We start from the raw sequence: 23,089 nt of genomic DNA, 5'->3' as shown, positions 1-23,089 counted from the left end.
TCGGATCCAGTGTTTCAGTTAACAAAGTATGGAGCCTATTGGCTTTATATGCTGATTCACATTAATGATTTACATATTTTTCTCTGAGTTTTTTTCCTTACACATCCAGGGTGGGGTGGGGGGGGGGGGGGGAAGGGAGGGGAAAGAGAGGTAATTGATAGATATTAAATCTTTGTATCAATGTAGTAATATTATCTTGTATTATTGATAGAAGGGTGGGTGGGTAAGTTATAGTTCTATATACTAATTGTATGAAATGGTGTAGTCTCTGTGGGTGTTTTTCTATATTCAACTAAATGTACTACACTGTTGCAGTTTATAAAATTTAAAAAAAATTTAAAAAAGACCTGAAATGAAGGTAGGAAAAAAAAGAGCTTTCTAATCAAATGGACTAAAAAAGCAATTTTGGCTGTACAACACTATCAAGAGACACCACTACTCTCCTCTGTTCTAAATACCCTCGCTCCTCCTACCCCACACTCTGTAAGGTGCCACAAACCCCAGCCCTGGCTAAACTCTAAAATCCATCACTTATGCTCCAGTGTCAGGTCTGCTGAAAGGCTCTGGCTCAAATCCTGTTCTCATGCCAGCTTCATTCATTTTAAATTCCTCTTGACTTCCTTCCAATTCGCTCTCACCTGCCAAACAAGATTATTATAACCGCCTGACTCTCGGCTCCAACCCTCGTCACCTCTTTGCCACATTGAACTCCTTACTCAAGGTCATTCCCCCCCACCCCCCCACCATGAGTGAGTACTTCTATGACAAGGATCACAAGATTAACCTTTGAGTTCTCAACTGAACCACCTCTCTCAGCCCGCTCTACCAACCCCCTTCTGGTTCCTTGCCACTTTTATCTTCCTCTCCTGAAATTACTGAGGAAACTGCACATTTTATTTCCTCCTCCAATCTCACCACCTGTTCCTCTGATCCCATCCCCACCCATCTACTTACCACTATCTCTCCTATTGTCATCCCATCTGCTATATCTCTACCTATCACTCTCTACTGCCCGACACCTTCAAACATGCCATTGTTACCGTGTTTCCCCGAAAATAAGACAATTTGTCCCCCAAAATAAGACAATTCTTCCTCTTTCCTTTCTCTCCCCCACCTGTGCAGCATCTCTCCTCCCCTCCCTCCCATCCCCCTGTGCAGCAAAAGTTTGCCCAGTCTCTATTCTTCCCTCCCTCCCAACCCTCATGCAGCAGAACCCTTGCCCAACTTCTATCCTTCCCACCCTCCCATCCCTTGTGCAGCAGAACCTTTGAGCACACACGCCCCCGCCCCCACTGCGCAGCCGGACCCCCGCCAATCACGAGCGAACCCTACCTTCATCCAAAGCAGCGACGGGCCAGCAGCACTCTAAACAGATTGCTTGGCCTTGTCCGTCGGGAAATTCACTCTGCCGCGTTGGATGAAGGTAAGGCTCGCTTGCAGTCAGTGGGGAGGGAGAGATGGAGGGTCAGCAGGGTTTGGCTGCATGGAGGATGCAGCGGGTTAGGTTGAAGAGTTGCTGCTGGCGAATCCCGGGACTAGGGTTTATTTTTGGGGTAGGGCTTATATTAAGACCTACCCAAAAAATGATGCTAGGGCTTATTTTCGGGGAAACACGGTACACCACTCCTCAAAAAACCCTCACTGGACCCTACCTGCTCTTTCAACTATCGTCGCGTTTCCTTCCTCCCCTTCTTATCCAAGCTACTTGAATGTGCTGTTCACCACCATTGTCTTACTCTTGACTTTCTTTCATCTCAAGCTATACTTGACCCCAATGGCATAGTAAGAGGGGGAGGTGTCCACTCCAGGTGCATCTTGGTGGGGAAGCCAGCACTCATCCTTCCACTCCTCGCTCCTTCCCAACCCCCCAACCCCCCCCCCCACACACACACACACATGCCCCCCTTCCCTTCCCTCTTATCTCTAACTTTCCCGGCACGAGCAACATCATGAACGTGCTGCTCGCATCAGTGTCGGCTCTCTCCGATGTCATTCCCTAGGCACAGGACCCGGAAGTGACATCAGAGGGAGAGTAGCGAGCAGCAAGTTCGTGATGCTGCACATGCCAGAAAATTAAAGGGGGAAGGGAAGAGGGGCACACACATGGCAGGGGAGTAGGTCAGGCAAAAACAGGGGAGGCGGGGCGTAGAGGGCAGGAGAGGAGCACCACTGCCCTGCCACTGCCCAACCTGCTTCAATTGGGCTTTTGCCCTCTTCATTCTACAGAATCTACCTTTACGAAAGTCTCCAATGACCTTCTCCAGCCAAATCCATAGACCTCTACTCCGTCCTTATCCTTCTTGATCTATCTGCAGCTTCGGACACAGTAAATCACCACCTACTCATCGATACAATGTCCTCGCTTGGATTTCAGGGCTCTGTTATCATATGATGTTCTTCCTCTCTTTTCCACTGCACTTTCAGTGCATGCTCTGGTGGATCCTCCTCCACTGTTATCCCGCTACCCTCAAGGCTCTGTCCTGGGACCACTTCTTTTTTCCATCTACATTTCTTCCCTTGGTGCTCTAATCTCCTTCCATGGCTTTCAGTATCACCTCTATGCAGACAACTCACAGATCAGAGAGGGTCATCACAGATCGGAGAGGGTTATCATGCCACTGTACCGGGCCATGGTATGCCCTCACCTGAAGTACTGCGTCCAGCACTGGTCGCCGTACATGAAGGACACGGTACTACTCAAAAGGTTCCAGAGAAGAGCCACTAAGATGGTTAAGGGGCTGGAGGAGTTGCCGTACAGCGAAAGATTAGACAAACTGGGCCTCTTCTCCCTCGAACAGAGGAGATTGAGAGGGGACATGATCAAAACATTCAAGGTACTGAAGGGAATAGACTTAGTAGATAAGGGCAGATTGTTTACCCTCTCCAAGGTAGGGAGAACAAGAGGGCACTCTCTAAAATTGAAAGGGGATAGATTCCGTACGAACGTAAGGAAGTTCTTCTTCACCCAGAGAGTGGTAGAAAACTGGAACACTCTTCCGGAGTCTATCATAGGGGAAAACACCCTCCAGGGATTCAAGACAAAGTTAGACAAGTTCCTGCTGAACCAGAACGTACGCAGGTAAGGCTAGTCTCAGTTAGGGCGCTGGTCTTTGACCAGAGGGCTGCCGCTTGAGCGGACTGCTGGGCACGATTGACCCCCCGGGTCTGACCCAGCAGCGGCAATTCTTATGTTCTTATCTCTCTCTGCACCTGAAATCTCAGCAGACATTCAGTCCTGGGTTTCAACCTGTTGTCTGGCATCGCTATCTGGAAGTCTCGCCACCATCTAAAATTAAACATGGCCAAGACTGAGCCCCTTATTATTCCACCTAAATCTGTCTCTCCTTTTCCCTCATTCTCGCTTTCTGTGAACACCACCCTCATCCTCCCTGTCTCGTTGGCTCGTAACTTTGGGGTAATCTTCGACTCGCCTCTCTCCTTCTCTTCACATATCCAACAGCCTGCCAAAACCGGTCATTTCTTTCTCTACAATACTGCTAAAATCAGACACTTCCTTTCCGAGTGCACTGCCAAGAACCTCATCCATACCCTCATCACCTTTCCCCTAGGACTTCTGCAACTTGCTTCTCATTGGTCTTCCGCTAAACCATCTCTCTCCCCTTCAATCTGTTCAAAACTTTGCTGCACGCCTCATATTTCACCAATGTCGCTATGCCCACATTACCCCTCTCAAGTCACGTCATTGGCTCCCTATCCGTTTCTGCATACAATTCAAATTCCTCTTACAGACCTACAAGGGTCTTCGCTCCGCAGCTCCTCAGTATCTCTCCTCTCCCCCTCCTCAAGGGCACTCCACTCATCAGAAAAGTCAAAATCTGTACCCTTCTCCTCTATGGCCAACTCCATACTCCATCCCTTCTACTTTGCTGGAACAAGCTGCCTGACTCATTACATCAAGCTTCGCCTCTGGCGGTATTCTAATCCAGACTCAAAGCCCACTTCTTTGAAGCTTTCAGAACCAGACTCCAACCCACCTGCTAAGCACCAATATCTATCGTTCCCGCTGTAGTTTCCCCACCCGATGCACCTGCTTGACTAGATTTTAAGCTCTTGAGCAGGGAATGTCTCTTCTGTGTATGTCTAGTAGTGCTATAGAAATGATTGATTAGCAGTAGCAATACATTACACACTAAGCAAACGAGGGACAAGTGTTACAATTCATGTCTAAAAACTCCCCCTTAACACATTGGTGGTGGAGGGAGGGGGGGTGAAAGTCTTTAAAATTACACATACAGGCTACAAAGCAGTAAAACCTGTTCAACTTCCTTCCTCTAGCAGCAGCAGCTCCCAAAACCCCTAAATGTCGTTAGCAGCGAGAGACAGTTGCCCAGGAAAATCGGTCAAAACCAGACCTCACCGTACATGATACAGGCACGGTCATAGAAGCCAGCTCCAGGAGGTGCTTGAGCACCCCCCAATATTAAGCAAAAACTTGACTAGGAAGAAGCAATTTCCCGTGCGTTTTACCACCATCCCCCCCCCCCAGTAATTTTGAAAAGCTGACTCCTATGGTCAGGGTGACTGCAAACGCCCAGTATCTTCAGCACGTCTGGATGTGATCATTTCTGCTGCGTTTTTAACCCTATTCGTAAAAAAAAAAAAAATCAGCTAGCGGAGGACAACGCATGCGCCATGCCCCAAAAGCACCTGAAAATTGGATTAGATCAGGTGCTTCAATTGTGCCCTGGCTTTTCAACTATCTGAAGCTTACTGCTCTCCCATTCTGGGGACTCTTGTGGTGGAGTGTGTGTGTGTCTCAGCTGCCATGGTTGCAGGGTGTGGCTTTTCACCAGAATTTATTTGGCTTCTCTGGAAAGAATATTCTGTGGACCCCGCACGTTCATTGTGGCCAGTGGGCGCGCCAGAGCCATCTCAGCCTGTTGCGCCAGCGGCGGAGTTTCATGTTCTGGAGCCCTCTCATCCTGCAGTGGCGGACCTCAATTGCATCGGTTGTCATTCAGATATTATGCCCATGTTGTCTCCTGACACTGCTTCTGTTTTGGATCCAGCTGATACCATTGCTGGGACTAGTCACCTCAGTCACCCTGAGAGTCCAGATTTGAAGGATGACCCTTCAGTTCACAAGCTTTTTAAGCATGGTTCTGTCTCTTCTCATTGCTGATCTTCTGAAAAAGCTAAAATTGGATCCTCCTCCTTTCACTGCTCATGCTTCGGTCATGGACCAGTCTAATGTGCTATCTCCTCCATAGTGATTCCTCTGTCCTATTAATCTCTTTCTCCTCAACAACGCATTTCCGGTCCTATTAACTCTCCTCTTCCCCCCTCTTAAATTCAATCAATTTGTACCTCGCTTAATCTATTGTAAACCGCATAGAACTTAACGGCATTGCGGTATATAAGCTGTTATTATTATTCCCTATTGTTTTTTCCCTTACATGTCTTCTTTGCTATTTTTAAATCTGCGTTTCTTTCCCATCCCATTCCTTTTGTATTACGTTTTGTCGTGTCAGTCATATTTATACAGTTTGTTTCCCTTTGATTATCGTAATTTAATATTTTAATATTTTGTACATCGCTTAGAATTTGGAACAAGCGATTAATCAAATATTTAATAAACTTGGAAACTTGGAACCTATACTGTACACATCGCCCTTTGCCCCCTTAGATTTTGCCTGTCCTCCATGCTTCAATATTTCTCTTGCAGATCAATTAAACTTGACACACTGCCGCTGCCGCTTTTGAAGTCTCAGTCTACGAGGTTCTTCCCAACACCCTCCTCTTTATGGGTTGGAGGGGCTCCGATACAGTTTCAAGCTTAACGTAACCTGTGAAACCTAGGAAAAGCTAAAGAAATCATTTTTTTTTAGCAGCCAATTCCTTCCTTCATCTGTCGCGTTTAGGAGTCATTTGGAGCCGCAGCAACAGCGCCGGGCTCGAGCCCAGCGAGCGGGAGAGTACATGTTGGGGGGGGGGGAGGGGTAAAACACGGATCTTGCGGATCTAAAACCCACGTCCTTAAAAAATCAGAGATCCGTGCCACCCCTCGTTTCTGGCTCCGACAAATTACAGCTATACTCGCTCGAGGAGCGCAGAGAGAGGGGGGACATGATCGAGACGTTCAAGTATCTTACGGGCCGCATCGAGGCGGAGGAAGATATCTTCTTTTTCAAGGGACCCACGACAACAAGAGGGCATCCGTTGAAAATCAGGGGCGGGAAACTATGAGGTGACACCAGGAAATTCTTTTTCACTGAAAGAGTGGTTGATCGCTGGAATAGTCTTCCACTACAGGTGATTGAGGCCAGCAGCGTGCCTGATTTTAAGGCCAAATGGGATCGGCACATGGGATCTCTTCAAAGGGCAAAGGTAGGGGAGGGACATTAAGGTGGGCAGACTAGATGGGCCGTGGGCCCTTATCTGCCGTCTATTTCTATGTTTCTATGACAGAGCTCGATGACAATTCAGCTCTGACGGATCCTAATGCTTTTCCCTCCCTATGCTGAGACTAGCGGCAAAACTTTTGTCCTGAGGTTTGTGTCACTTTTAGTCTCGGCTTAGGGAGGGAAAAGCCTTAGGAGGATCCGTCAGAGCTAAAATGCCAGAGACTAAAAGTGATTTTCAAGGATGTGCAGTTCAGATCCGCGAGGTCACATGCGCTGCAGACCTTTGCACACATTTTACCCCCCCCCCCCCCCCAGCTATTTGCCATCCAGTATATCGCGGGAGCTCTCGGAATCAGCACGGAGGGAGAAATCTGGAGGAAGGGACGACCGGGCTCATTAGCAAAAGCCACTGTGCGCCTCTTCCCTCCTTAGCCATTAGGGAAGGCAGAGCCGGAAAGGGGGGGGGGGGGCTGAGCTGAGCGTGCGGACCTCAGATTTTTAAGGAGCGCCCCCTTACCTTTCTGCAGACTCCTGGTGGCAGCGGGCATGGTAGCAATTCTGAGACGACTCCGGGACCCGTGACGAGAAGAGGGGGAGCGCGCGCGCGCGCGCGCTTTAATAGCTCTGGGCGTCGCGCTGGGGCCGTCCTCGGCTTGCCGCCTCTCTGACCTCAGAGCTGCTCGCCGGTATGGCCGAAGCAGAAGCTTTGGTGGCCAATGGAGCCGCCGGAACTCTTCTTTTTGCAGGCCCAGTCGGCCCCCCTCCTCAGCGCTGAAGGATTTGTGGCCAGCGCCCGTGCAAGAGGCTTAGGCGCGCTACAGTAACCTTCAGCTTTGCGCCCTTTTCGCCACTCCAGAGACATGAAAGAGGCCTTATAAAATATTGAGTAAAATGGGCAGGGAGACCTGAATCCATTCTTTGTTCTTTCCAAAAATACTAGGGGGGGGCACCCAATTAAGCTGATCAGTAAGAGTGACCTTTATGCAGTGGCATATTAGTGACACCTGGAGCCGATCATTTTTAACACCCTCCATATGAAGACATTTTTTTTGTTTTCAAAGATTTATTGAAATTTTAAATTGTTTCAATCCAAAAGACCCATAAACATGAACATAAAGAGATCAAGAAATGTATACATGCTTGTATGTGGTAAGGCACACACACACAAAAAAATAAATTGAATAAAGAAAATTGTTCCTGAATTATGAAAGAAAAGTCTAAAGAATTCCATTTTCTGATTCTTAAAGAGTAATTTGGAGAGTTATAAGAAAGGTTGTCTTCTTATTTTTTCTACATCAATATCCAGTTCCACCACATGTGTAAATGATATGGAATTATATTGCCAGTTGTTAATGGTAAGTTTTAAAGCAATGGAAATGAAGAAGTCAAAAAAGGCTTTGTCATCATCAGAAAGTTGTGTGGTAAGAGCCAGTGATTTATAAAGTATAAATCCAGGGGACAGAGAATCCATAAATTTAAGAATAGTTTGCATTTTAGACCTTATGTCAGTCCCAAAAATCTGAAAATTGTAACAGTGATAAAATTAATTCACAAGAGTACCTACTTCCTTGTGACATGACCAACACAGGTCGGTAGTTGTGGAATTACATAACTTGGCTTTTCTCAGTGTCCATAATGCATGGTGTTGGAGAAAGTATAACGATTGTGTAATAGCAGAGGAGCAAGAAGATCTAGGACAGGGGTTTCCAACCTTTTGGCTTCACTGGGCTGCATTGGTCGAAAAAAAATGTTTCTGGGGCTGCACAAGTGCAAATTCTGCAGCAAGACAGAGGAGGGCGTCAGCAAGGGGGCAGCAGAGGAAAACACCGCATCGTCCTCGACCGGGGCAGCACAAAATACTTCACTGGGCCGCAGGTTGGACACCTCTGATCTAGGACCTCGTGACCAAAACATGTTCCAATGACGAGGAGACAAGGTTGATGCTAGATCTCTTTCCCAAGCCTGCTGAGTGCCAATACAGAAGTTTATTTTCTATAACTGTAGAGTCTTATAAATCTGAGAGGATGAAATCACTTATGTTTAAGAACATAAGAGTCAAGTAAGCTAATGTTTGTTATTAGGTCAATTTTGAGTTAGCAGCACATGTGACAGCTCATACCACTTAAAAAATTGAAAATCTGCTAGGTGGAAATCCTCTTTCAACTGGTCAAAGGTTTTTAATACCAAAGTACCTTTCAATAATAATTGACTTAGGTCCATATATTACACTTTTTTTCATAGACCAATTAATTGGAGATTTATCTATTAGAGTAGATTAATTGTTTCAAATGACCAAGTCAGAGGGTATCAGAAGGTATAGGTAAACATTTACTCAAATCTGTAAAAAAGAAAATTGTAGAGGGTATAACATAAGAAACAATTAGATAAAACAGACATGTTTGACAGTACAAATAGAGGGGTATCTCAACTTAGGACATTCTCTAAAGATATTCAAGAGGGAGTATAATCCTTATCAGTGCTTGGATATCAATGAAAACCTTTACTGAGAATATAAGCAGTATGATAATTTTTGAAGTCTGGGAAATTAATGCCTCCAGAAAATTTTGGTAATTTCAAAATTCAGGCAGCAGAAATTCTGGGAGGTTTGGAGCTCCAAAGGAATTTCAGGAGTGTGATATCTATTGACTTATAAAAAAGAATCAGGAAATTTAATAGGCAGCATAGATAATAAATAAGGCGTCGACTCTAAACAGCCCCACCAGCTTAGATAAAGAGACCATTTTGACACAGAGGGGTCCTTTTACTGAGGCGCACTAGCTGTTATAGTGCACGCTAACGTGTCCATAGACTATCCCCCTCTTTTACAGAACTGCGATAGCAGTTTCCAGTGCAGAGAGCTGTGCTGAATGGCCCGCATTGCTCCCGATGCTCATAGGAACTCTTATGAGTGTCGGAAGCAGCGCAGAGCATGGCTCCCTGTGCTAAAAACCGCTATCACGGTTTAGTAAAAGGGAGGTAAATGATTTATAAAATTTAACGGAAAAACCATCAGGTCCAGGAGACTTATTCAGAGGGAAAGATTTAATTGCTTTATTAATTTAATCTATAGAAATAGGTAATTCTAACAGTTCTATTTGTCTCTAACCAATTGAGGAATATTCAATTTAGATAAGAAATTGTAAATTTCAGTATCAGATGCAGAGAGTTCACTAGAATATAAAGTATGATCAAAATCCTGAAATATATTAAGGATTTCTTTATCTTTGGAGATCAAGGTATTATCGGTGGGATTTTTGATCATTGCAATTTTTGAGCGGAATCTTTTCCCTTTTAAATATTTAACAAGAAGGCAGCCAGCTTTGTTTTGTTCTGAATAGTATCTCGTCCCAAGAGTTATTAATTGATCCTGTGATTCTTTTAGTATAAATATTGTTATATTCAAGTCTGAGTTTACAAAGATTTTGGAAGATATAATATTTAGAATTTGTAGCATATTCAATCTCAAGTGCCCTTATTTGTTTTTCTAATTTATCAAGTAAAAGGGATTGTTCCTTATGCCATTTAATAGAAAACTCAATGATGATAACAGAAAAAACAATGATGATACCTCTCAAATAGGCCTAGGAGAGCATCACCCTGGTGAAGTAGGAAATAATCATGTAGCTAGGACCTGCCCACCAGGGGATGCAATATCCTCTCTCCCTGAGGATGTGTCTCCATGGGCTACTGCTCAGGAGGGAAGGGTTAGGACAGCTGTTGTAGTTGATGATTCGATCATTAGGCATGTAGATAGCTGGGTGGCTGGTGAGCGTGAGGATCACCTGGACATTTGCATACCTGGTGCGAAGGTGGCAGACCTCACACGTTACATAGATAGGATTTTAGATAGTGCTGGGGAGGAGCCAGATGTCTTGGTACACTTAGGTACCAATGACATAGGAAAATGTGGGATGGAGGTTCTGGAAGCCAATTTAGGCTCTTAGGTAGAAAGCTGAAATCCAGATCCTCCAGGGTTGCATTTTCAGAAATGATCCAAGTTCCACATGCAGGATCCAAGAGGCAGGCAGAGCTATGGTCTCTGTGCATGGTTGAGATGGTGAAAGGATGAGGGATTTAGATTTGTTAGGAACTGGGCAACCTTTTGGGAAAGGGGGAGCTTGTTCCAAAAGGAAGGTCTCCATCTTAACCGGGATGGAACCAGGCTGCTGGCCCTAACGTTTAAAAAGGAGATAGAGCAGCTTTTAAACTGAGATGTGAGGGAAGGCCGACAGTCTCTCAGGAGCAGATGGTTAGGTGTGACGTATCCTTGAAGGATACTATTGAAACAGGATATTTAGGGAGTCCCAATAAAGATGTTTCAATAATGGTAAAAGAAAGCAAGGAGGGTTTAAGAGGAAGGATGAGTAAAAGACTCAAATTTTCCCTGGCTTCTCAGCAGCCAGTATTTTCAAGGGAAAAACACAATTTGAAGTGTCTGTATACAAATGCTAGACTCCTAAAAATAAAATAGGAGAGATAGAGTATATAGCACTGAATGATGAGGTAGATATAATAGGCATCTCAGAGACCTGGTGGAAGGAGGACAATCAATGGGACACCGTATTACCTGTGTAAAAATTATATCGCAAGGCTAGAGTAGATCAAATTGAAGTAGGAGTTGTGCTATATGTTAAAGAGGGAATTGAATCAAATAAAATAAACATTCTGCATGACATAGTGTGGAATCCATATGAATAGAAATTCCATGTGTGAAGGGAAGGAATATAAAGGTAGGATTATACTACCATCGCCCGAGACAAAATGTTCAGATAGATGAAGAAATGTTTTCAGAGATTAGGAAAGCTGGAGAATTGGGCAACTGTATAATAATGGGTGATTTAAATTACGTAACACTACTAATAAAACAAGGAGAGAGTACGTTCAATCATTCAGTTTCAACAATCATACTCTATTTGCACTACTCACAAGGACCCTCCCTGACTTGAGTGTATGGCATGAAGTAACAGGTACTACAACACAAAAAAAATGGAACAAAACAGAAGAAAAAAGTGGAGAAAAAAAACTCAGTTCAGCTTCATTGGTTCAAAAAACTACACTTTCTTATATATATATATATATATATATATATATATATATATATATATACTAGTCGTTAAGCCCGTTACATTAACGGGTGCTAGAATTTATGTCTGTCTGTATTTTTCTTTCTGTCTCTTTCCTCCCTCCATTTCCCTGTGTAGCGCTGTCTCTGCTTTCTTCCTCAGTCTGCACTCTCAAGCTGTAACATTACTGCTTAGCTTTTTCTCCCTGCAAGCATCTCTGCTCTCTTTCTCATCCCCAGTCTCTTTGCTATTTTTCTCTTCTTGCAGGGGTCTCTGCTCTCCTTTCTCTATATGTTCCTGATTCCTGCAAACTTCTGTTTTCTCTGTATGCTCTTGATCCTGTGTTTCCCTGTAGGTGTCTTTTCCTTTTTTTTTTTTTTATTCCTTCATGTATGGTTTATTTATTAAATTTTTTTTTATTTTTCCTATTTGTTGCATGCCTGTCTCCTTGGCCGCTGTATGTTTATCTTTTTTTGCTTTGTGTGTTTGTTTGTGTTTTTTTGCTGATTGTCTACTTGGTCGCTGTCAGTCTGTCTGTCTCACTGGCTGCTATATGTCTGTATGTCTTTTTTGCAGTCTAACTCCTTGGCCACTGTATGTCTGGAAGGTTTTTTTTCAGTCTAACTCCTTGGCCACTGTATGTCTGGAAGGTTTTTTTTCCTGAATTTATCCTTGGGCATTGTATTTTTTATTTTTTTCTGTTTTTCTCCTTGGCTGTTTGTATTTTTTATTTTTTTTGCTGTCTCCTTGCCCACTGACTCTCTGTCTGTCTACTTGGACGCTGTATGTAAGTATGTCTGTCTCCTTGGCTGCTGTATGTCTGTTTGTCATTTTTTTTTCCTGTGTCTCTCTCTCTCCTTGTCCTCTGTGTTTTGTTATTTTTTCAATCTGTCTCTTTAGCCCCCTGTCCTTCTGTGACTGTCTGTGTGTCTCTCTCTGCTTGTGCACTGTTGTTTGTTTGTTTTTTTCAATCTCTCTTTAGCTCCTGATCCCCTCTCACTGACCCTTGCGCGACTGCATGTAATTCCGGTTAGGTTTCCATGGCAACCCTGCTCGCGGGTCTGTGAGTGTAGGGCCGTTTTGTCGGGTCTGGCGGCGCCGGGTGGGGAAGAGTCCTGGCTCCTTTTTTGGTTTGGGCCCGTGCAGAGGGGCTCAACAGCGCACAACCACCTTTCCTTCCCTCCCTCCATCAGGTGCAGTGCAGCTCCACCAATGTTAAAAGCAGCCGCGTTGAAATCGGAGCCCTGCCACTGCCGTAGCACTTTCCCCTCTGCCTTGGTCCCGCCCCTTCTCTGACATATGGGACCGCGGCAGAGGGATCGTGTTACGGTGGCGGCAGGGCTCCAATTTCAAAGCAGCTGCTTTTAACATAGGCGGAGCTGAACTGTACCTGAAGGAGGAAGGGAAGGAACGGTGGGGCAAATTTGGTCAACGGCAGGAATTGTTTGGCGGACCAAGCACCGGTTGTTGCGGGAGGAGAGGGGGGAGGGTGGAGTCGGCGACGTGCAGGCTGCTGTGAACAGGAGCGGCAGCAGCGGCAGGACCATGAGGCGGGAGTGAGTTGTTCGCCTTCCCCTATCTGGGGAAAGCGCCGTGCCTAGCAGAGGCGTGAAGGCGGGAGTGAGCTGTTCGGCTTCCCCTATCTGGGGAAACCGCCGTTGCGAAAATGGAGGAAAGTGCAGCGTTGTTAAATTTGTCAGCTTTGCGTGGGGCCGTAGTAAGAGCGGGGCATGCTGCACTCTTGGCGGCCACGGACATACGGATCATGGAAGCACGCGGATAAGAGTGCGCATGCGCCGCCTACGGTTTTATTATGAGACTGAGATTGATATATATATATATATCAATCTCAGTCTCATAGAATTACATCATAAATGTTCTAGGCACATCAAATAAGAGCCAGCATTCAAAATCTGAGGATAAAGGATCCAAATCTTCCAGAAATAGGCACAGTTCAACAAATCCACAAAGGTAAAGAGAATGCAGGTACTTAGCTGCTGGCGACACTAGTCCTGCTCCTCCTATCGACCCCAATCTCCAAAATTTCTCATATAGCAGAAAAAACACCACCAACAGCAGATAAATCCATACAAAGGACCCAACAGGGAACTTCCTTGTTTCATTGTAGCTGTGTCAAGGGTCTCTCTTCACTAAAAATTGCTCATTGTTCTGATTCCGGAGAGGTGATTGGCAACGACTCCTCCGCCAAAAGGAGCAATGTTAGATTTTTCAGATGCAGTCAGTAGAGCCATTGGGCTTGAATGCGAGCATTGAAAGGGCAGCATTCTTTTGAGCCATCATTATGCATGTGTGTAACAGTGCCATCGGAGTAGTTGTTGGTGAATCAAGGTGGAGGCAGTTCATCTATTTTAGTCAGCAGGGTAAGGTTGGGCAGACTGGATGGACTATTCGGGTCTTTATCTGTCGTCATTTATTATGTTACTATGTTTTCCCCAGCTCCATTTTTTGTTTTTCGATTGCAGTTACCATGTGGAATCAGAGCTGTGAGCAGTTTTTGGTGAAGAGAGACCCTTGATGCCTATCCCATGACTTTCATTTTCTCAGGAGCCTCTCATGAGGAACTTTGTCAAAAGCCTTCTGGAAATCTCACCTTTATCCACATGTTTATTCACACTTTCAAATAAGTCAATCAAATTGGTGAGGCAAAACCTCCCTCAGCTGAACCCTTGCTGACTCTGTCTCATTAAATCATGTTTATCTACATGTTCCACAATTTTATTTTTTATAATTGTTTCCACTATTTTGCCCAGCCCGAGGTCAGGCTTACCATTCTATAATTCCCCAAATCCCCCCCAGAACCCTTTTAAAAAATCGGCGAAACATTGGTCACCTTCCAATCTTCTAGTACCATAGACAATTTTAATGACAGGTTACATATCACTAACGCAGATCAGCAATTTCATGTTTGAGTTCTTTCAGTACCCTGAGATGTATATCATCTGGTGGAATAGTTTCGCTCTGCTTTAGTCAACTTCCTGTAAAAAAAACCATGACTGGATGTTCATCGGGTCCTTCTCCCTAATTTAACAAAGCTCCCAAGCTCCCCTAGAGGCATCAGCCTGCAAAATAAATTCCTTATTAAAATAAGCATTCTTTAGTACTGGTTCTGTACATAATATGTTCTTGGGGGGATCTGGGGAATTATAGAATGGTAAGCCTGACCTCGGGCTGGGCAAAATAGTGGAAACAATTATAAAAAATAAAATTGTGGAACATGTAGATAAACATGATTGAATGATTAATAGTAGTCTTACTGACGTATAGAATTGGACTGAGGTTTATTTAAGGTGTGCAAGGTTCTTGGAGCTTTTCATGTTGCATCGCGCCAATAAACATACTCAAATCTGGAAAATGCGGTAAGGGAGAGAGAGAAAAAGTGCAGGCAGAAAAGAAGGAGATATCTGATATCAACTTTACAAATATAAATACTGTTCCTTGTGATCTTAGGCAAGTCATTTAGCCCTCCTCTGCCTCAGATACATACTTAAGATTGTAAGCTTTCAAGGGACAGGGAAATACCTAGTTACCTGAATGTAACTTATTTATTTATTTTAAAAATTTATATACCATTTAAAACTAAACTGCAAGGTGTACATACACAATGTTTAAAATAAACACATAGAAAAACCATGAAGATAGTTAAAAGAACATAAGATAAAATAAACATAAAAACAGTCTTCAAGAAATACCATAATGCAGGTAAAAAGATCATGGTTAATTCATCAACTTTGTCAGAAATACCCAAAAACTTACTTTGAGATACTACTGAGTGAGCTAAATCTAAATAAATAAATACCCCCCAGCCATCTTTTGCTAAACTGCGATAGCGATTATTAGCGCAGGGAGCTGTGCTGAATGCTCATCACTTCTCCCGATGATCCTAGAGTTCCTATGAGTGTCGGGAGCAACGCAGAGCATTCAGCGTGGCTCTCTGTGCTAATAACCGCTATCATGGTTTAGTAAAAGGGGGATTAATAAATAAATCTTGCTAACATATAAATTCTGGCCTGTCATGCAAAAAGATATGAAGATAGACTGTTGATAATATTATTTTTAGATTTCTCAGACGTTATTATCAATAATCTGAATGTCTGCCATATTGCTGGGACCTTGCTTTCTTCTGTTTTTCTCAACATTTCAAATCATTATGAAAGCTCCCCTCATCAAAGTCTATGAGAGGGAGCTCTTCCAGCCCTCTTGGTCATTTGAAATATTCAATATGGCCATTCTGGTAAAAAGAATTGGGGACCATGGTTTAAATATTTAACAGTTTAAACATTAAGAGGAGGGTTTAATGTAGGTTTACCAGCAAAATTTTTTAAAATAGCCAAAGTCTCTTGCTCCCATGTCTCACTGTCATTAAAGGTACCCTTTCTTATCCAGTTCTGAAACTCCTATCGCTCCCGTTAATCCCTCCCCCGAAGAGATTTGGTCCAGGGACTGACCACAGCTGTGGTAGTGAGAATCTGACTATGGGGGCCGATGCACAGAACTCTGCAAACCAGTGCAAAACACTGGGAGCAATTTTATTTTAGTGAGTTCAGGAATTTTTTTTTTTTTAGTTCTATGATGATTTTAGAAGCAGGGTAATTCCATATCAACTGGTTCAATTTCAAGGAGAGTACTCACTACTTGATATCTTCTGCGGATACATAAAAGTGGGCCAAATAAAGGGGCTCCTAATTCTGGACCCAGTTGAGATCATGTCCCAAAACTTTGGTTACCCTCTCATGAAAAAAATTCAATTTCTGACATGGTTGAGTGGGGAGCTCTAGACCAGTGGTTCCTAACCCCACCCTGGAGGACCACCAGCCAGTCAGGTTTTCAGGATAGCCCTAATGAATATGCATGAAAGAGATTTGTATGTAATGAAGATGATAGGAATGCAGCTCTGCTCCATGCATATTCATTAGGGCTATCCCCAAAACCCGACTGGCTAGTGGTCCTCCAGGACAGGGTTGTAGACCAATGCTCTAGACCACTTTACATGGAATGACCTAGAAGCTCTTAGACACAGGACGCACATGCACACAAAACACACATATGGCTAATCTTACAGAGTTTAAAATTCAAGTAAAATGCTCTTACCTTCATGCTACTGACAGCTCCAACCTGCAGGGAAAATTTGCATGCTAAAGGGTGGGCGTTTCTTGCTGTGCATTACACAGAGCACTCATTTTAATAATACTCCTTATAATGCATTTACATAGAATTCTTGGTGGCTGCTGCCAGTTGGTAAAAGCCACAGAGAACCCTTTTGTGAATTGGAGGCTGAACTAACTGGCTACAACCAGTCTTAATTGCACAGTATGCTTTTGAACATTTGCCACATGTGCCTTCACATTCTTTCACTGGCAGTACCGGTCAAACCTTGGACCAGGTTCTGTTCCTTGATAGTTTCTTGTCACTGCCAAAGTTGTGCCTTGAACTAGGCCCTGCTCCTACATGTCCACAAGGGGGAGGGGGGTGATATGTATATTTAATGGTTACAAAATCGGTCGAGAGGTTTTTAGTACTGGGTGGCGCGCTGAATGTTCTGCGCTGCTCCCACACTGATAGGAATGACCGTCAGAGCAGCGCAGGGTATTCAGCACGTCAGCTGGCGCTAAAAATCTCTTGCACGGTTTTATAAAAAGGGAGGCAGTTTTTTAAATATTTTACATCCCTAATCTATTTTCTGTGTTTGGTTTCCTATTCAGCCTCATCAGGAGACTGAAGAGGCAGATCAGCTAATGTGGATGCTTTTTGCACTGGAATCCTAAAACAATATCTTAAGTACTAATTGTACTTTCTGTAAGACTAGGACACTGTATGTTTTAAAACTACATTGTATAGTTTGTCCCTTAGCCTTGAATTAAGCTCCAGGTGTCCTTCTCCTAGCATTAGATTTATAATGCGTATATTTCTGTAGATGCTGATGCCTATTTTGGAGAGGACAGCTGCCTCTTTAAGATCAACCTCGGTCCCCTCAAGCTACGTGACTGCACGTTCCTCTCTGGAGGAAATACTTTGAGGGCATAAGGTAAGTAGACAGAGACGCGTCTCCTTAGCAACTGATCGTGAAACGAGCTCCAGCCAATCATCGCCGTTCTTGAACAGGAGTGGGCGAGAAATTGGATTTCTCTTCTAACCAATAGGTGCGCTCAGTTGTATTTCCTAGCTACGGATAGAAGCGAAGGGGTTGTGCAGCAAAGAAAACGGCTTGAGTTCGATGTTGGATGTCATGAAAGCTAATTTCTTTTTTTTTTAAATGTATTTATAAAGAAAGCAATTAATCCTTAAATAGGGAACTTGGACCTTTTATTGCCAGAGAAGAAAGTGGGTTTAGGAAACCATGGACACACTTGGCATCAGGTATGAGACCCCTTTAAGAAAAAGGGGAACAGAAGATAAGGCATAATACTTGTATCAATATAGCCATGGCCAAATAGTTGCTCTCTGAATTAAGGGGAGAAGGATAGGAATTCTAAATCTTCTGAGCCCCAGCCCCTGTCTTTCACACATGCAATATGTTACACAAACTGTTACCTAGTGCATTTTCCTGCAGGTGTATTTCTGTACAGAGGATGCAACATCACAGAGGTATAAGCAAAAAAAAAAAAAAAAAAAAAAAAAGCTGCTGCAGCACATCAGGTCCTGATATTTGCACTAACTAAAAAACATATTGCTTTAAATCATTTCCTATGCACATTATCAATCATGTGAACTTATAAGCCATGATACTAGTATTATATGTGTACTGGTCTTATAGCCTGTTACATTAACGGGTGCTAGAATATATATGTGCGTATCTGTCTTTATTTCTTTCTCTCTCTCTCTCCTTAGTTGCTTTCTGTATTTCTTTTTTTATGTCTTTCTTTTGGGTCTTTTCCAGATAAGCCCCGCCACTAATGCAAAAAGTGCACGGGCGAAAACTTAAGCCCCGCTACCACTAATGCAAAAAGTGCACAGGCGAAAACTTAAGCCGAGGAAATTATTCACATGATTTGAATAATGACTCGGGGGGGGGGGGGATTTCAAGGGGGGGCAGAGCCCCCCCTTGTATATCACTTTCCCCAAGTATTCACTTAGCATGGTGTTAGCTAAAACTGTGGCGGGGGTTAACTTTTTGGCGGGGCTTATCTGGAAAAGATCCTTTCTTTTTCCTGGCTGTCCACCACCACCCCTTGGCTGCTTCCCCTGTGCATTCTCCCTTCCTTTTACTTCCCCTGTGTCCACCACCACCCCTACACTGCTCCCTTTTTCCACCAGCAGCCCTTCTCCCTTTGTTTTACCTCCCCCCTGTCCAGCAGCACCTCTTTCCTGCTCCCCCTGTCCAGCAGTAGGTCTCCCTTCCTTTTTCTTCCCCCCTGTCCATTAGCACCTCTTCCCCTGTCCAGCAGCACCTCTTTCCTGCTCCCCCTGTCCAGCAGTAGGCCTCCCTTCCTTTTTCTTCCCCCCTGCCTGTCTCTCTCCTGTTCCTTCCATCTTCCCTGAATTCCCCTGTCCAGCAACACCCCTTCCCTGCTCCCCTCTGTCCAGCAGTAAAAGCATCCATAATTCAGCAGCTCACAATCAACACGTTTGCCACCCACTGACCTTCACATCAAAGTTGCCTTCGTATTGTCGAATGAGAGCAATGAATGAGTCATTGCCTGATACTGTTGGGGGACCTCAACTAAGAAACCCTGTAAAGAGCAGCAGCAAAGTCAGCACAATAGTAGCCCTTCCTCTATAGAGCAAGCAGCCGCCATGGCCTGCAGGCGCCGACAGCTGCCGCGGCCTGCAGGCGCCGACAGCCACCACGCGCGCGCATGCCTGAAGCCAAGCTGCGAGTGTGGGGCCGTTTCTGCTCAAAGTTTAATTTTGAAGGTGCCACGGTGGCTCCCCTCATGATTGCCGCCTTCGTCGGAATCCTTCTCCAATGCAGGTGCGTCTCGTGAGAGGACCCACTGCAGCGGCGTGAGGTGGAGAGCAGGGAGGCTTGTCTGGCGCACATGCACACTCCTACCGGCCACAGCCCGACAGATTATATCTCAGGGAACACGCCAGTAAGAATGCGCATGCGTGCTTAGCATTTTATTATTATAGATATAGGTAGGATGATTGATTGTGGTATAGATGTGATATGTGGGATGATTGATTATGGTATAAAATGTGTCTGCATTGAAAACCATCTCAGAAAATGCTAACTCTGTAAATTGTAACACCATTACAGAAGGTCAAGTAAACTGCTCTGAGTTGACTCCCCAGTCATTAATAGCGTTATCCCAGGACAAGCAGGCAGTATATTCTCTACATGTGGGTGATGTCATCCACGGAGCCCCGACGCGGACAGCTCTTCAAGCAAACTTGATTGAAGATTTCAAGTTTGCTGGTGCTGCACCACGCATTTGTGTGCCTTCCCACTCCACTAGAGGGTACATCCCCTCCTCATGGTCTTCAGTTCTTAGTTTTCCGCGGAGCCAGAAAGCCCTGCCGTTTTTCTCTCTGTGTTAAAGTGCCTTTCTAGCACCGCGGGTTCTTTGTTTTTTCTCAGAGTCGCTGTGCGCCTTTTTGCCTCGGGATTTTTCGGGAAAAAAAAATTGTTTTTTGACTTCGTGATTTTGGACTTCAGCATCCGGGGGCTCCCAGTTTGCCGTGGCCGCCTGGCCTCGACTTGGCCGCGGCCATTTTTTTCCCTCTATGTCCCGGCCTCTTACTGGGTTTAAAAAGTGCACCCAGTGTGGTTGGCTGTTGCCAATCACTGACCCACATCGGTGGTGTATCTTGTGCCTGGGGGCTGACCATCCGACCGACGCTTGCCCCAGGTGTGCTACTTTTCAGAATCGTGCCCTGCGGCCGCGTCGGACAGCATGGCTGAACTTTTGCTGGAGAGCTGGTGGCTCCGGTCTCGGCCTCGACGTTGGCCCTGGTCTCGGCCCCGGCCTCGAAGACCTCGGCCTCGGCTAAGACGTCGACCTCGAAGGGCTCGACCCCGACTTCGAAGACCTTGGGTCCAGGTAAGTCCCCTCTTCCTTCTTCAGGGTCAGTGCTGACAAGGAAGCCGGCCTCGGAGTCTCCGGCCGTCCATAGTGGGAGTGCACTCCCCCCGGTCTTGTCCAAGCCCTCCAAGCGTGCTTCTGCCTCAAGGGAATACTCATCCACGAGGTCGCCCTTGGTGGAATGCACTGCTGCACCTGATAGACCTTCGATGGTCTCGGTGCCGGTGTTCCAGGATATGCTGAGGGCCTTGATATCCTTAGAGCTCTCCTCGACTTTGGCCCGTTTGACCCCGGCCTCGACCTCGCAGCCGGTAGACCAGCCTGAGCGTCCTGTCGAGGCCCCGTGGGGCAAGGTGCGTCAGTCTCGGCGTCTTTCTTCCTCCGACTTTTTGCCTCGGGCCTCGGGGCATTCCTCGCCTTCGGGGCGTGCCTTGACCCCATCTCGCCGCTTGGTGAAGCGGCACCGGGACTCCCACCTGAGGCGGGACCGGTCTCCGGGTCGCCGGACCGAGGCTTTCCGGGTCTCGGAGTTGTCCTTGTCCAACCCCCAATTGTTTAAGTCGCTGGCCCGGTCCGGGGCTCCGCCCCGAGGGACCAGGGCATTGAGAGGCTCCCTCTCTGTGTCCCGAGGCGTATCGCCTCGGCGGCAGACCTCGGTGCCTCGAACCCCGGGGTCCTCGCCTTGGGCATCCTCGAGGCGCAGGCGGTCCTCAACCCCGCCGCGTTCCTGTAGTGGAGCGTCCTGGGGTTCCGGCCGTGGTAACACTGATAGGCCGCCTCACTACTCTCGGGAGGCCTCGCCCTCCTTTTCGGCGGCATTGCGGTCTCGCTCGACCACCCCTCTTGAGGATCGGTTGGAGGGTCGCCCTTCTTCCTTCACAAGGTTTGTCCAGGACATGGGGAGAGCGCTCAATCTTGACCTCCAATCCGACTCCAAGTATACCAAGGAGTTCCTGGAGGAGATGGACCTCCCTTGTCCACCTCGCAAGTCTTTGTGGCTCTCCTTGAATCCGATCCTGCACCAGGCTTTCTTCCGGAATTTGGAGACCCCCTATGCAGTCCCCGCCATTCCGTCCAAAATGGAGTCTAGATACTGGACTGTCCCATGCCCGGGGTTTGAGAAGGCGCAGCTTTCGCACCAGTCATTGCTGGTCGAGTCTTCTCTGAAGAAGTCTCATCCCTCTAAGGTCTCCGCAGCTGTGCTGCCAGGCTGGGAAGAGAGGACCATGGATAAGTTTGGTAGACGCCTCTACCAAAATTCCATGATGGCCATCTGGGTCTTGAACTATACCTTTTCGTTCACCTCGTATCTGAAGGTCCTTGTCAAATCTTTGCCGGCTTTTCAGGGTGATTTGCCTGCCTCTCGCCGTGCGGAGTTTCAGCTGGTGGTGGACTCTCTTTTGCAGCTTCGTCTGCATTTGTTCCATGCCGTTTACAATGCCTTCAAGCTTTCCTCTCGGGTCTCCGCCTTTGCGGTCGCATTGTTGATATGGATCCCCAACCTTCAGGACCACTTAGCGAATCTCCCCTGTGTGGGGAATGAGCTCTTTGACGACTCGATTGAGGCGGCTACTAAGCGCACGGAGCACGAGCGGTCCTTTGTGTCCTTGGTGCGCCCTATGCCAAAGCCCATTCCTTTGAAGGTGTATCGGCTGCCGCCCCGGCAGTACCCGCAGAAGTCTACACCTGCCTTCTCTCGTCCGCCTCCTCGGCGCCAGCGGCAGCAATGGACTCCCCCTAAGCCTCAGACCCCTGCTGTGTCTAAGCCCGCGCCGTCTTTTTGACTGGCTGAGCGGATGGGGCGGGCCCCCTCCGCTTCGGAAATCGGCCCTCTTCCTATCGGGGGCCGTCTACGGGCGTTCTATCTGGCCTGGACCCACATCACTTCGGATGCGTGGGTCCTCTCCGTTGTCAGAGAGGGGTATTCGCTGAACTTCCGGGAGTTGCCTCCGGACAATCCTCCCAGTGGGTCTCTTTCGAATCAAGTGCAGCTTCCCTTGCTCCTTCTGGAGGCTCGGGCTCTTCTTTGTCTTCGGGCTGTGGAGGAGGTTCCCCCCTCTCAGCGGTGGCAGGGTTTTGCTCCCGGTACTTCCTGGTCCCCAAGAAGACCGGGGACCTCCGTCCTGTCCTGGACCTCTGGAAGCTGAACATGTTCCTGGTTCGGGAAAAGTTCCGGATGCTCTTGCTTCCTATTTTGTATCCGTTGCTGAACGAGGGCGACTGGATGTGTTCCCTCGATCTGAAGGAGGCCTATACTCACGTGCCGGTTCATCCGGCCTGTCGCCGGTTCTTCCGCTTTCAGGTTGGGGACCTGCATCTGCAGTACAGGGTCCTCCCGTTCGGGCTTGCTTCCTCCCCGCGAGTCTATGGTGGCGGCAGCTCTGCAGTTGAGGGGCCTTCAGGTTTTCCAGTATCTCGACGATTGGTTGATCAAGGCCTCGACCAATGAAGGGGTTATTGCAGCGACCCGTCAGACTATTACCTTCCTTCAACGTCTGGGGTTCGAGGTGAACTTCCCCAAGTCTCAGTTGTGCCCCTCTCAGTCCCTTCAGTTTATCAGGGCCATGCTGGACACGGTTTGCCTCCGGTCGTTCCTGCCTCCCCCTCGGCAGGCCACGCTCGTGCGGCTGAGCCAGTATGTTTCCCTGCGGACTTCGGTCTCGGCCAAGCAGATGAT

General features: G+C 46.4%; 2 protein-coding genes across 4 annotated transcripts in view; one reads left to right on the top strand and one right to left on the bottom strand.

Annotated features, from left to right (window-relative positions):
* Positions 1-7,036, bottom strand: part of GSTO1 (glutathione S-transferase omega 1) — a 45,981-nt gene extending 38,945 nt beyond the window's left edge. Inside the window, exon 1 of the mRNA XM_033942774.1 lies at positions 6,883-7,036. Coding sequence (XP_033798665.1) covers positions 6,883-6,913 — 31 coding nt within the window. The 5' untranslated portion in view covers positions 6,914-7,036. The remainder of the gene's footprint in view (positions 1-6,882) is intronic.
* A 10,572-nt stretch (positions 7,037-17,608) lies between these two features.
* Positions 17,609-23,089, top strand: part of CFAP43 (cilia and flagella associated protein 43) — a 387,888-nt gene continuing 382,407 nt past the window's right edge. For all 3 annotated transcript variants that reach the window (XM_033942773.1, XM_033942772.1, XM_033942771.1), the window contains exon 1: positions 17,609-17,803. In XM_033942773.1, coding sequence (XP_033798664.1) covers positions 17,784-17,803 — 20 coding nt within the window. In that variant the 5' untranslated portion in view covers positions 17,609-17,783. The remainder of the gene's footprint in view (positions 17,804-23,089) is intronic.

The sequence above is a fragment of the Geotrypetes seraphini genome, chromosome 4 (genome assembly GCF_902459505.1).
Source record: "Geotrypetes seraphini chromosome 4, aGeoSer1.1, whole genome shotgun sequence".
NCBI classification, from domain to species: Eukaryota; Metazoa; Chordata; class Amphibia; order Gymnophiona; family Dermophiidae; genus Geotrypetes; species Geotrypetes seraphini.
The sequence above is the reverse complement of the archived record's forward strand: the minus strand, read 5'-3'. Positions and strand labels throughout refer to the sequence as shown.